Here is a 13963-nt window from a genome sequence, read left to right as displayed (position 1 = left end):
CAGAGCCCGGCGGTGGAAGCACAGGGCTGAGAGCCAGGGGCTACATCCCCTAATCCTCCCCTGACACGCATCCCTTTCTGCGCTCCAAAATAAAATAAAAAAGAAATAATAAGTAAAAAAAAAAAGCCCCCAGACGCTGCCTTCCCAGCCCGAGCGGGGTCCCCCACGCCAGCACGTCCCCGGCCCCTTTCCGCTGGAGAAATCCTCTAGCGAAGGCAGCGTCGGCAGCGGGTCCGGCCCAGGGGGAAAGCCGCGCCGGTCTCCGAGCGGGGATTTAAGCCGGTTTTAGTTGAATTTAGTTTAAACCCGACTCGACAAGAGCGCAGCTGGGGTCGGCCCAGCCCTGCAATCCCCCCCATCCCGCTCGGCGGCCCTTCAGGTCTTCCCAAACCCGCGGCCGTGGGCAAAGCTCCGTCCGTCCGTCCGTCCATGTCAGGGTGCGGGGTCCCCTCGCAGAGCCGCCCCCCGGGAGACGGGGACAGCGGAATCGGGGTCACCGGAGCCTTTGCCAGCACCTCCCCGGGGACGGGGTGGCCGGCGCCTCGGGGAAAAACCCCCGCGGGGGCTTCGGAGGCCGCGGGGCCGAGCGGCGGCAGGAGCTGGGGGGCACCGGGGACGCTCCCCTCCAAAAACCGAAGCAAAACCGTCTCCAGCCGGACGCGGACCTCGAACCGCAGCGGATGCGGACGCGGATCTCGAACCGCAACGGATGCGGACGCGGATCTCGGCTCTAGGAAAGACTCGGAGAGACGCCGGTCAAGCCGCCCCGCCCGCGCCCCAGCGCGAAACCCGCCAAGAAGCGAGCTAGCAGCAGAAATGCTTATTTAAAAGGTTTATTTAACTTTTTAATTTGAGGTAAAATACTTTTTTTTTTTTTGTTTGTTTGTTTGTTTGTTTTCTTTCAACTTCCATAACAAAATACAGAGCTATCAGATACCCCTGGAAAAAATATGTATATTATACATATATTTCTATAACATTACATCATATATATATAATATATATATGCAAACTTTTTTTTTTTTTGAAGACTTTATAGAAAGTGGAACGTCTAAAGGCACTGCACAATGGAGTATTTAAAGACTACTTTACATTGTTATGTACATATACACACACGTTCAATCCTGCTCTCCGTGGACAGACAGCTCAAGCTAACCACGTCCCCGCCGTACGTGTATGCATCCGCACTAATCCCTGCTGAATCAATTCTAGTGAAGTCAAAGAACATGCCTCAGGAAAAGTGATTTCTTTTTAATAACATAAAAAAAAAATAAAATAAAATAAAATACCAACCAAACCCCAAACAACTTGCTATCAGTAAATACTTTCTCCTTAAAAGCACGCTAAAAATCGAACTTTTTTTTTTTTTTAAACAATCTGATTACGATTATTTCAAACCAAAAGAAGAAATTTTTTTTTTCTTTTTTTTTTTAAACCCACCAGGATCCATAAGACAAAAAGAGCAAAAAAAAAAAAAAAAAAACCCAACAAAACAAAACCCCCAAACAAAACAAAAAAACAAGTTCCTTTCAAAACAAAAACATAATTATGGAATAAATAAAAACAAGGGACAACCGAGCGACGGGTGGAACCTCCCGCAGGCGACGAGGGCGACTCGACCGGCCACCGAAGTTAATGCTTCTGGAGAGGGGCTCTTCCTCCTCCTCCTCCTCCTCCTCCCCTGGGTTCGGGGAGGGGACAGGGACGGTGGCCCCAGCCCGGGGCTCGTTTCGGCTCCGCAGCTCGTTGGGTTCTGCCGGGCTCGCTCGCCGCCGCGGGGGGACGCGTGGCTCATCCTCCCCGCCCCGTCTTGATCGTTATTTTCCCCCCCAAAATCTCGGCTTACTGCTGGTTGTCCGCTCAAAGTCTCTTTCCTACAGCTTCTCTACGACTAAACAAAGCAAAAATGGTTTAAACATTAACATGCTCTTGATTAATTAATACAGGTGGACGTTGAGATTTCAACCATTTAAACTTTACAAGTTTAAATATTTTGGCACATCGGAATATATATATATAAAATTTTTTTTGTTTTTTTTTTTCTGTTTTGTTTTTTTTTTTTAATTCTTTAAAATGTATTTATAAGCGCCCTCCTCCGAGGCTGCTGCTAGGCAATGTGAAGTCTGGTCGGGAGGAGCCCCCCGCCTCGCACCGAGGTGACCCCCTGAGCCGGCGGGGACGCGGGTGACGCTGCCGGCGGCGGGGTGGGGTGGAGGGTGGGGGGGGGGACACACACGCAACCGGCCGGCTGCCCCCCCCCCCTCCGCCCCCTCCCCGCGTCCTCCGAAGCGGAGCCCATCACCCGCAGCCGGTCACTGGTCCGTTGTCCTGAGAACCTGAGTCCTTTATCCCTGAACGCGGAGCTCCCGGTTTGCAGTGCAATGGCTATGAAGACAACACCCCCTCCCTCCCCTCCCCAGCCCCCCCAAACCGATTACAAACTTTTAAAGCCAAACAACAGTTCAACTTTTTTGTGGGTTTTTTTTTGTTTTTGTTTTTTTTTTTTTTTTGCCTTAAATGAAGGGCCAGAAGGGCGACTCCCCCCACCCCGGCCCCCTCCCCAAACGGGAGCGGCACCCACGGGGCTCCGGCACTTGGGCGCGAGGTGGGGGGGACGATATGCATTACTGATGGGAAAGGCCTCGTGTTTCTAATTCCTGAGTTCACTCGCTGAACCCCTCTCCGGGGCTGGATTGAGGGGCTCCTTCCCCCTTTTCCTCCGGCCGCGGAGGTAAATCCACGTGCCGGGGGTCCGGAGCCCGGCCGGGCGGCGAAGCCGGGGGGCCGAGCTCGCCCAGGTAAGCGGATGACAGCCCCTGCATCCCCCAGGACCGCTCCGGGTACCACGCACGGCATCTCGTTTCGGCGGGGCCCCGCCAGCCCCGTCTACCTGCCTTAATAGCGTTTGCAAATAATCTTGTGCTCACACACGCTCCCTCCTACAAGTTACCGAGTCCTCGACTGGAGAAATCTGCCCGCGCACGCCTCTCGCCTACGACCGCGTGAATAATCAGCCGCTCTCTGGATACAGCTCTATCCCCGTGGAGATCGGTTGTTTCCAAGCTCCTTTCAAGGAATCGTTAGGGATTCGTCCCGACGCAGCGGGAGAGGAGCGCGTTCCTCCGTGTAAGCCGGAGCCTAAGTTAATCAGCCTAACGAGAAACGCAGCCGCGTAGGGAAATAGCAGATTTATAGCAAAAATACAGCGAGATTTACACCGCGAACCCCGCCTCGACCCAGCCTGCGGAGACGGAGGCCGGCGGGCACAGCCGCCCCTCCGCCGTCCTTCGCTCCCGCGACCACCGCGCTTCTCCATCGCTTCTCCGTCATCGGGCAAAATCCAAAACCTCCGCGAAACCCAACCTCGGCCAAACGCGTCTGGCTCTCGCACAGGCTGCTTCTGTCAACAGACCCCGCTCGCATAAAGTGTACACGTAGTTAAGGCATGAGTCAAAGTGATAGGGGAACCAAACAAAGGAAATAAGATTTAACAAAGCTCCTGTCATTCCTCCTCTATGAACTCACCACAATCATTTCAGTGTTAATCTTCCAATCGCTCCCAACTCCACCCATACAATTAGGAGAAAAAAAAAAAAAAAAAACCAAAAAAAAAAAAAACCACCTAGGGTACATTTTAATGCGTATATTAAAGGCATTAGGTTATTTTTTTTTCCCACCCCACTCCCTTCCCTGAAAGATTTTTTTTTTTTTTTCTTTTAATATCTTGCTCATGGCTTCTGCAGTATTTCAGAAAGGCGAAAAGGACGACTAATATATATATATATATATATATCCTGAAGCGCTACCGAGATCCGCTCGCCGGGAACGCCGTTCCCTCTCCAGCAGCGTCCCACCTTGCTGGCGCGCCAGTGACTTTCCGAGTTGTGACTTTCTGCAACCTTCCCCGCTCCACAGACAGTGCAATATTCCCTCGCCCCTCAGGCCTCCCCCCAAAACACAGACGGTTTCCGAGGCTGACGCACGGCACGTCTCGAACGGGCAGGAAATCCTCTCCCACCATCGCACCAGGCTCCATATATAAAAAGAAAAAAAGGAACTAGATGAATTCAGAGATTCCTGCTTCTATAAATACTAGAGCGTATATAAAATAGACCGTGTCTGGAGTTCCTCCGTCCCGGTGGAGGCCTCAACCCCGCTGGAGTTCGTGCAAGGTCTGAAGCTCGCGCACAAGGGCGGCCGGCTTCCCTCGCCTCTCCTAATCGGAGCAAGACAACCGCGTCTCACCTGCAATTCAACAATGAAAACAAAGAACACAAAACCCCTAGTTTCTAGAATTACCAAACCAGGCTAGCCCCAGCCCCCCGCCCGCCCCCCACGCTCTGCAACCTTGCTACATAAATACACAGATGTTTTCAGCACAGACGGACTGCAAGGCTCCCCCGGGCTTAGGTGTCGGAGGCAGCCGTGGCCGTCACGGCCTTGGGACCCGCCGCGAGGTGCGGGCTGCCCAGCGCCCCGTTCCAGTGGACTCGGCCGTTCTGGCGTTCCTCGGGGACGTCCGCCTGCCGGTCACCGTTCCAGCGGCGCTTGAGACGCAGCTTCGGAGGCATGAGGGCATCCTCTCTCTTCTCCTGCGCCCCCGATTCTCCGGCAGGCTCTCGGGATGACTTCTCCCCGCTGCTCTCCCCTTGCTCCTGGGATTCTTCAGCTGAGAAGCTGGCCTGGGCGGGTGCCGGTGGGGCTGGGTGCCACGACGGGGCAGCTGGTCTGGCAAACACGGGCCCTCTCTCCTCTTCCAGGCTGGCCGCCACGCCAGAGCCTTCCTCTCTCTCACTTTTGTCTTTTCCTTTCGCCGGTGGCTCTTCGGACTCTGCCTCCTTGTCCATCGCGGGCTCGACCTTCACCCTGGGAGGAGGAGTAGCTAGCTGGGGAGCCGCCGGCTCCTCAGCGCTTTCCAGTCTCTCTCTGTTTTTGCGCCCCACGGGCGGAGGCTGTAGCTTGATGGGGAACTGGGGCTGCTCCTCGAGGGGCATTTGGCACTGTAGTGGTGGCACCATGAGCGGATAGCGGGGGAAAGTCCGCGGACTCAGGTGGTAGTTGAAGACGGAGCAAGCTTGCGAATGCAGGTAGTGTTTCATTTCCTCGGGGTTAAAAGAGAAGCAGCTGCTACCTGTGAAGGGGCTGAGGCCCGGAGAGGGGCTGTAGGAGAAAAGGGTGGGAGTCAGGGACAACGCAGGAGAGATGGGGACATTTAGGACCCCGCCGCGCCCCGGCAGAGGGGACACGGCAAAGGGACTGTGAGGATCCGGGTAGATCCCGGGCCTGGTGAAGAGAGGGAGCATAATATCGGGCTTGCGCTTCTGGTGGTTGACGCTACCAGCGCCCACGGCGTTGCGCGAGGCCATGAGATCCACGCCACGGCGCCAATCCGAGGAGGCGTCCTCCAGCTCCGGCATGTCCGGCTTCCTCTCGCCGCCGTCACCCAACGCTTCTGGGTTGGATGGGACCAGGGACCCACCGGAGAACCGACCGGGCTGGGCATCTTCGGTGGGAGAGTGGCTGTCCAGCGGTGGGAAATGGAAGCGGGACGAAGCCGTGGGTACGGGAGGAGCGCTCTGCGGCACAACACCTGGGACAGGGGGGGAAAGAGAAAGAGTATGGGAGAGAGTTAAGAGCGCAGTTGCTGAGGGAGTTAAAGCACAGGTAAAGAGCTGCTTTTTGGGCCGCACCCGCAGGCGTTTGGAAGAGTAACGCAAAAATACCACGCGCTATCAACAACGCAGCAGACGATTAGATGGGAGGTGCCTTTCCCATCTGCTCCCTTCCCCTGCATAGCTCCAGTCTCCTCTGCCCACCTCAAAACCTCGCCACTGCTGGGGATGAAATCTCCTCTCTCCGCCCCGGCTGAGGTTTTGTGAACCTCCAGTGCCACTGAAACAACTTCCACTTTCGGATGCCCTCCCCTGACCTCCTCGCTCTGGTTTAACCAGAAAACGTCTCGACGACGGTGCGTTAGGAACACGGTTAAGCAATCGCGCTCGAACGCCACCGGCAGAAGCGCTGCTGGTAAACCTCAAGCTCTCAGGGCTGACTGAAAGTCACTGATTTGTGCTTTTCTGGGAAGACGTCTTCTCTCCAACGCTCCTGCCAGTAACGCTGCCAGCTCTCGCTGGCTCCTCTTCCACCGCCGTGCCTACGGAGCCGCCTGTCTACGACTTACTCGTGCCGTAACGAGCCATATTGAGGCAAATTCTCCCCCCCCGCCCCCCACCCTCCGCTTTCTCACCTCCACAACGCGCCCGTTGATTCTCCCCTTCAAAACTGCGCGAGTGAGGGAAGAAACCTGATCCCAGTGCCCCAAACAGGTTTGATATCCCAACCCCCATTCCAGCCAGAAGGAAAGAAAACAGGTTGTAATTAGACAAGTGCATTCCAGTTCTCCAAACTTCTTTTTTTAAATGCATGCCCCAGAGATAGGAGGGAGTGGCTGCAAACAGGGAAAAGGAACAGCAGTGAGCAATATTGAGCTGGAACTGCCCAGACTCGTTGCTGCAAGTAATTATAGATTTGCAGTGCAGCTTCATACTACATCTTACACCCCCATGCTTTGGCTAAGGACTCCTGGAGAATACATTTCCTTCTCCTCGCTGCCATAAAGGCAGCGTGTCCCACACAGGTGAAGCAGAACGCCTTTATGAATATTTCTATTCTCCCAGCCCCGTTTTGGGGTTACTGTTTGCTTAGAAGACAATGCCTTGAAATAACATTTGCGCTCGCGCCCGGCTGGGACTCCCCAGGGGCGGGGAGGGATGCAGGTCTGCCTTCAACTGCCAAGATCAACGAGCAGTCACCGCCGTACGTAGGCACGGGCTACACGAGCACCGATGAGAAATGCTCTTAACCCACACGTAACCTGTTTTTCTCAGCCGCCGGGGTTTCAGAGTCAACATTCAGTCCCCACTTTCCCCTGCTCTCTCCCTGCTAGACGAATCTTCAAGGCTTCCCCTGGGGCACTCCGCACGAGGTGAGAACTAAGCGCACAGCGCTGTGAGAAAGGCCGGTTCAGGCGCCTCTGCGTTCGCGCTTTCTTTGCTGTGGAGAGTTTGCAGTCTCGGGCCTCGCTGTAATGACTTCCAGAAGGTTGGGTTGGTTTTTTTTTTTTTGATGGACTCAATGGCCACTAATTTCCCTGGTTGCGTGGTTGGCTGTGCAGTTATGGAGGCAATCACCCCAGCTGTAGAAATCTAGCTATGGGGGGACTTAGCTCCACCAAAAAGGATCTTGCGAACAAAGGACCCTCTTCCAGAGAAACCACAGCAGTACTGCTGACTCTGGGACAAACCCAGAGTGAACTCCTGCTACTGCTCCTGGCAAGAGACTCAAAGGCCTTTTAGGACGAGAAGGGAACAATTACGCTCCATTCCTAAACTCTTTTTCGTTATCCTGAACGTCAGCGCACCGTTCTGCCGCAGGGAGAATCGAGAAATACCTGTGATTTTAGTCAAACTCAGACGAGTTACTACTCTTCTCTGGAAACTGCTCTGCGCTCGCTATTACGTTCCCCTGAACTCTAGATAGGAGTCGGTTAAGAAAAGTTCCTTTTGATATATAAAAGGAGCAGAACTGAAGCAAACAAGGGGCCTTTGCAGAAGCAGGGAGGAGAGCAAACTGCTGTTAAGCTGCGGACTTTCTGATAGCGCTCGCATGCGTGCCTCGCCATGCACCTCTAAGCTCCTTGTCGAGAAGGGTCACATTTATATGGCACCATAAACTTACGTTACGAGCATGTGAGTGAGGCAAGGTCCCCGCAACAGGGCTAAAACCCTCTTATCCCAAGGACGCCCGCCCCCCGAGAGCAAAGCAAAGCAAACTCGCGGCACCCATAAAGACAGTCCAACAAGCAAGCTCAAATAGGAAACCAGAACGCCTCCAGCCTCCCCTGAAGATGACCGCAGATGCGCCTGCAACAAACCCGAGGGAAAGAGAGCTCCAGATAAGGCTTTATCAACGTCCAGACATTACCACCACAGCAGCGCTGATTGCCTCGGCAGTCTTTCAAGCGTAGGAGATGACCGAGAGGGGATCTGCAGAGGCTGCGGGGTCGGTCCCGGCCCCCTTCCACACGCCAGGAGCGGGGACAATAAAAAGCAGCAGCCCCGACCCCGCACTCACCATTAGGCCGAATGTTAATGAACGGGTAGTTGGGCATCACCAGCTTGTTGAAGTTGAATTTGTAGGTAAACCTTTTGCCTTTTGTCTTGTGGAGAATCCTCTTGTTGTAATAGTATCTGTTAACGAAAGTTAAAGACATCGATCAAAGCACGTGGTGATCTGTTTAAAGGTCTCGTTTCTTTTAGCACCATCGACATCCACCTCTGACGTATCTACAAAAATGAAGTTGCTTGGAGAATTTACGTTATTAGCACAAGAAAATATTAGTCGATGGGGAAGTTTCCAAACGACACCCACTCCTTTTACAACACATTCTTTAGCAGTAGGCTTCAAACCATTTTACAGGTCGTTACGTTCCTTAGAACGTGTGGGAAAAGGTGAAATCCTAAAGGGAAGCGAAAGCTGAACAACAGGCCAAGCCTGTACATGTTGTTCTCACCCCTGTCCAAACTGGGACCAGTGCCATGGGCTGGGGGGTCTCGTACCAACATCTCGCCCACCCGCTGGCACTACCTCCCTACTCCCACCCGTGCAAGCGCCCCGCAGCCAGCGAAACGCGCGCGGTGGCTCCACGTGGGCTGTGACTGCCAGGGGAACGTGACAGGACCGAGAACAGGAGGGGAAAATTCAGGTGAACCTGTGCTAAGACGCAGAACCTGAAAGAGGGGAACGTTTACCTGGGCTGGGGCAGAACAAAACTCAGTGCAACGCCGGAGCGCTGAGCACAAGGGACCAAATTACCCAGATAGGGGCCTCAGATTTTTTATTTCTGCAATCTGCAAGGCCCGGGGTATTGTAACAGCGTACAGGGCATCAGGCTGGAAATCGGGAGAGCTGCTTTCTGCTGCTCTCGTGCCCGTGAGCAAGTTGCTTCCCTTCTGTTCACCCACTCGCACCTTCAGATTAAAAACTCAACGCTGCCCGCGCTGATGAGGGCTGCGGAGGGCAGGCGCTCGGAGCCGGCCCCGATCGCCGGCCAGCCTCCCTTCCTCATCTTCACGGCACCAAACAAAGGCAGAACAACTCGGCCACAGAGACAGCGGGTATAATCCCCACCGCGGCCTCCTCCCCGCTTACACCCCCGCTGTTTGTCCTCAGCCTCCTAATGCCGGTGTACAAACAAAGGTGTCACACGCAGATCATCGCCACCGTTCTCCGCGCTTGGGAGGTAGATTAACGCGCGGTGCCTGTTGCCACAGCGCGCACCAAACAAAGCGAGGCCGGCTCGGAGCAGGAGGGGGGAAGGAGCCACAGGTCCCGAGCTGAAGCGGCTGCTGATAGCCGCAGTGCTCTTGCCCCGCTGCTGTCACACTCGGCATCAAGACGCCAAGACACGAGCAGTGTTAGGAGGTGGAGGCTATTTTCCACTCCCATGTACCAACTACAGCCTCGGTGCCATTCAGTTTATTGTTTCCTTCCTGTTCCAGTAGGAGACTCTTGTGTTTGCTGCCTTGTTTGTCTTTGTCAGCTCCACCCAGGAGGTATCAGAGGGCGTAAGGCAGCGAAGTCCACGTTACAGACTGATAATGCCAGAACCTGTCAGGAACCCAGCCACTCCTGCAGGTGACAGGCTTGAAATGGTGAAATACTTCAGAGGGTCAGGCTAGTTTTCCACTGTCTGACTTCAAAATACACAGCGATAACTGGGGGGGAAAAAAAAAAAAAAACAAACCCCACAGCCCTATGGAAGGGTCTAAATAAAAGAAGACGACGTCGTACTGGAGGCTTTGGAGATGTGAAACGTAAAGCGAGGAACGCTCAGCCCCTGCCTCACGCAAGGGGACATTGGTGGCCAGAGGGGGTCCTTAAGGATACCCAAATTTGTGTCATCAGGGCTCGGGAAACACCCAATCCAGGCCCTTGCCACGGGACTGGCACCGAAGCTCTGCCTCGCACGGATTTAGAGGTAAGGAGGCAAGTACAAATTATGTTAGAAAGGGGAATTGCTTTCTCTGAAACGGTACCCTTGATGGTGTGATAATAGAGTAACACCTCTGGTTTCCTCCCACACCTTCATTGCTCAAACCAGTAGCGGCAATGGAAGCTGAGAAAAGAGAGAGAAAAGCTCCCCCGAAGGAAGCCATCCTGATAATAACAACCTGAACTAGAGGTGCAAATTTACACCGTGACGCAGAACACGACACGGCGAACCAGGGACGCCCTCCCCCGTCTCTCCGATCACACCCAAGTACAGTCAGACCTACCCGAGCAATCTGGCACCCCGGAACTCAAAATTTGACACAAACCTCCCAGAAACGCAGGTACCGCCGAAGCGGGGACTGAATATCTACGATCAGGTACCCAAATGAGGCGGGGAAGGAGAGGAGGAGGGCTCGTTACCAGCCCCTCACCTCCACAGAAACTTCTGCTCACCTGAGCGCCCGGCTCAGCTTGTCGTAGTTCATCTGGGGTTTGCATTTCCTCCGACCCCACAGCCGGGCCACTTCGTCAGGGTCCTTGATGACAAACTCCCCGTACTCGCCCTGCTGCCAGGCGATGACATGGCGAAACTCCTCCTTCTGCAGCAGCTCCAGGATGAAATGCCATAACTGGATCTGTCGGGAGCCGGGGCTGGACTCGGTCTTGTAAGCCCACTCTGGGAAATGATAACCTTGGAAAGGGCCAAAAAAAAAAAAAAACCAAAAAACCCAAAAGAAAGAAGAAAAAGTTATTCAGACAGCGACAGGAGCTCACAACTGCCAAGCTCTACTGCGTATTTATTGTGTTTTCTCCAGAGCGAGACCACAGAGCATCGCTGGGGGCTGTAATTCTATTAAACATTCAGCGTGGAAGCAGAGAAACCCGGCTCTCCTCCTCTACTGCTCATTTTCTTACTCGGTTTAACCCCCTCTGCTCGGAGAATCCCCAAACCCCGCCAAAAAAATAGTAAAAACCGAAAGGGACGTTCAGCGTGAGCAGCAGAGGAAAGGAGGCCCAAAGTTTTAGACGTGGCTACAATTTGGACTCCAGGTGGCTGAAATAAGGCAAAGAATCCCGATTTGGGCATTTGGGGCGGCGATGTTGAGGGGGGCGAGGGCGGATAGCTCTCAGCGACTCCAGCTCCCCCTTATTTCAGAGCACGGCAGCCCGCTCCAGCTTCCACTGCGCCGGCAGATGTTTCTGAGCGACTGCCAAGTTCGGCTTTCTCAGAATAGTTTCCCAGCACAACTGCTAACGCGAGGTTTTGTGGGTTTTTTTTTTTTTTTCTCCCCCCCCCCCAATCATCGCGGCCACGATTTCAGGCTCCGGCAGCGTGGAAGAAGTCGCATCACGCTCCAACGCCACCCACACCACTATCGCAGGCTGCGACGGAGACAAAAACCAGGCACGAGTTGTATCAGACCGGAGGGGATCCACCTTAGAGATCCCAAATCCTTACAAATAAAACATCTCCGGGAAAATTTCTTTCCATATTAAACCCGGCGCTTTTAAAAACTCGCCGACGGCCCATCGAGCAGACGTCTGATCGATCCTCGCTCACACGCGGCTTTTTGCCCACGTACGAGAGCTTTTAGGAGAGGTGGAATTAATCCCGCCTGAGCTCCTTTATCCTGGGAAAAGAATTCGTAACAGCTGAACAACTCAGCCTTTAGACTTCCTTACCTCCTCCTCCTTCTGGCTTATCCACAATGCTGCAGCCTGCTTTCATTTTCTCCCTCCTGCTGACTGCGAAACAGAAGGAAATCGGCATCAGCGACATCCACGCGCCATTATCGCGAGCGGCGCTCGGGAATCTCTCCGGAGAGGCCACCTCGAGCCGTAACCCTGCCCGTCCCCAGGGATGCCGCCCGGGGTTTCCCTGACCGTAATCATCCCCGTCCGTCTTTCCGCCCCGTCGCAAAAAGCCGGCGGTTAATCCCTGCCTCCCTCCCGCCCCGCCGTTAAAGCTCACGGGCGAAACGCGGCGGCACGGTGGGGCCGTCAGACAGACAAAACAAGCCAAACACAGTTTGTCTTCTGTTACTAGACGGGCTCCGCTGCCAAAATACACAAGCTGCTGAGCTCGCCCAGATGTACCAGCGAGGGAAAAGGGGGGGGGGGGGGGGGGGAATAAAATCCCGGCTCCTGATCCCCGTCGGGGACGGCACATCTGATTCCAATCGCCTTCGGTGGGCTCGGCTCGAAGCGCTACCTGCCAGCGCCTCGGCAATCGGGTCTCGTCCCCCCTCCCTCACGGTAAAACGGGCTCTCGCAGCAAGAGCGGCGATGGCCACCGGCTCCGCGGGACGCCCCCCCCGCCCCCCCCAAGGGCCCGGCGGCCAGACGAGCCCCCGGGAGGAACCGTCCCCGCTCCGTCCCCGCCGGGTTTTCCTGCTTTGAAATGTTCAAAGTATGTAAATGGCTGCCGGGAGGAGACCAGGCGCCGCGGCGGCGGCCGGGCCCGGGCTGCCGGGCTCCCGTTACAGCAGCCCCACCGCCGCCGCCGCCGCCCCCCCCGCTCCCCGCCGCCGGCCTGCCCCAGCCTGCCCGCCCGCCGCGCCGCTCCCTCTCCTGCCCCGGGCGGGGCAGCGACGGCACCGCCGCCGCCCCCCCCCCCCCCCCTCCGTCCCCCGGGCGGGGGAGCCCCGGGAAGGGCCCCGGCCGCCGCCGCCGCCACCTCCCCGTCGCCGCGACCCCCCCGGGGCCGAGCCGCCCGTGACCCCGCCCCGCTTCCCCCGCCGGGCCCTCCCGGTTCCCGCTCTCCCCACGGCCATGGGGAACCGTACGCCCCCACCGGTCTCCTACGTAGCGAGGCGCCCGGTTACCGGGAGCGTTGCCCCGCTTCGGCTCTCCGTAGCCGTACGCCGTTCCCGCAGCCCCTCCCGCCGAGCGTCCCCCGGTAACCGGGGGCTCCCCGTTCTCGCCCCCCCAAGGCCTCCAGCAGGCGCTTCCCCCGCCGCCACCCCCAGCCCGGCCGCCAAAGGCCCCCGCCTCGCCGAGGGCCTCCCGGTTGCCGGGGGCACCCACGTCCCCCCCCACCCCCCCCCCGCCCCCGGTAACCGGCGCCCTCCTCGCCAAGGCCTCGCCAGCAGCCGGTCCCCCGGGCACCAGCGCGACCGAGCCTGCGCGTACGGGGCGGCCGGCGGGGAGGCCGGGAGGCGGCGGCGGCGGCGGCTCGGCCGCGCCCGGCACCGGGACCCACCTGCGGCGGCGGCGCGGGCCGGGCCGGGTCCGGCGGGTGAAGCGGGTTCGGTGGGCGGCGGAGCGCGCCCGGGCCGCGGTGCCGATGCGGGGTGCGCGCCGCTCGCCTCGCTGCTGCCGCCGCCGCTGCCTCCCCCGCACGACCGCCGGAACCGGAACCGCCGCCACCGCCCACACACTTCCGGGCACGCTCCCACGCGCTTCCGCTTCCGGCCCGGCGCGGGAGCGCGCACGCACGGCCCCGCCTCCCCGCCCCGCCCCGGCGCTGCGACGGGTGGCGGCGGGGGACAAAGGAGGGCGGAAAGCGAAGGGCCCGGCTACCAGCTGTGCGGGGGGGGTGTGACTGTCTGGGGATCCAGCTGTGCCGGGATCCAGCTGTGCGGGGATCCTGCTACGTGGGGTGTCCAGCCGTGGGGGGATCCAGATGTGCAGGGGTGTGGCTGTATGGGGATCCAGCTGTGCGGGGATGTGACTGGGGATCCAGCTGTGTGGGAATCCAGCTGTGCAGGGTGAGACTGTCTGGGGATCCAGCTGTGAGGGGATCCTTTTGAGCGGGGATCCGGCTGTGCGGGTGTATGACTGTATCAGGATCCAGCTGTGTGGGGATCCAGCTGTGCAGGGGGTGACTGTATGGGGATCCAGCTGGGGGGGCACCTGCTATGGGGGGGATCCAGCTGTGCAGGGGGGTGACTGTATGGGGATCCAGCTG

At 57.0% G+C, this 13963-nt stretch overlaps 1 protein-coding gene across 1 annotated transcript; it reads right to left on the bottom strand.

Moving 5' to 3' along the window:
- Positions 1-3394: 3394 nt before the first annotated feature.
- ETV3 (ETS variant transcription factor 3) lies at positions 3395-13436 on the bottom strand. The gene is made up of 5 exons (XM_075524803.1): positions 13256-13436; positions 11737-11799; positions 10507-10744; positions 8134-8249; positions 3395-5590 (listed from the first exon to the last, which is right to left on the bottom strand). Exons 2-5 carry the CDS (start codon positions 11780-11782, stop codon positions 4407-4409), a joined length of 1584 nt encoding a protein of 527 aa, XP_075380918.1. The 5' UTR covers positions 11783-11799; positions 13256-13436; the 3' UTR covers positions 3395-4406.
- Positions 13437-13963: the final 527 nt, after the last annotated feature.

This window comes from Mycteria americana, chromosome 25, assembly GCF_035582795.1.
Source record: "Mycteria americana isolate JAX WOST 10 ecotype Jacksonville Zoo and Gardens chromosome 25, USCA_MyAme_1.0, whole genome shotgun sequence".
Lineage (NCBI taxonomy): Eukaryota > Metazoa > Chordata > Aves > Ciconiiformes > Ciconiidae > Mycteria > Mycteria americana.
The sequence above is the reverse complement of the archived record's forward strand: the minus strand, read 5'-3'. Positions and strand labels throughout refer to the sequence as shown.

Bases quoted from the DNA above. Each gene is read 5' to 3' on its own strand.
- ETV3 (XM_075524803.1), bottom strand. From the start codon at position 11,782: ATGAAAGCAGGCTGCAGCATTGTGGATAAGCCAGAAGGAGGAGGAG. The intron at 10,745-11,736 runs GTAAGGAAGTCT...GCCCTTTCCAAG, and splicing joins TAAGCCAGAAGGAGGAGGAG to GTTATCATTTCCCAGAGTGG. The intron at 5,591-8,133 runs GTGAGTGCGGGG...CCCCTGTCCCAG, and splicing joins CATTAACATTCGGCCTAATG to GTGTTGTGCCGCAGAGCGCT.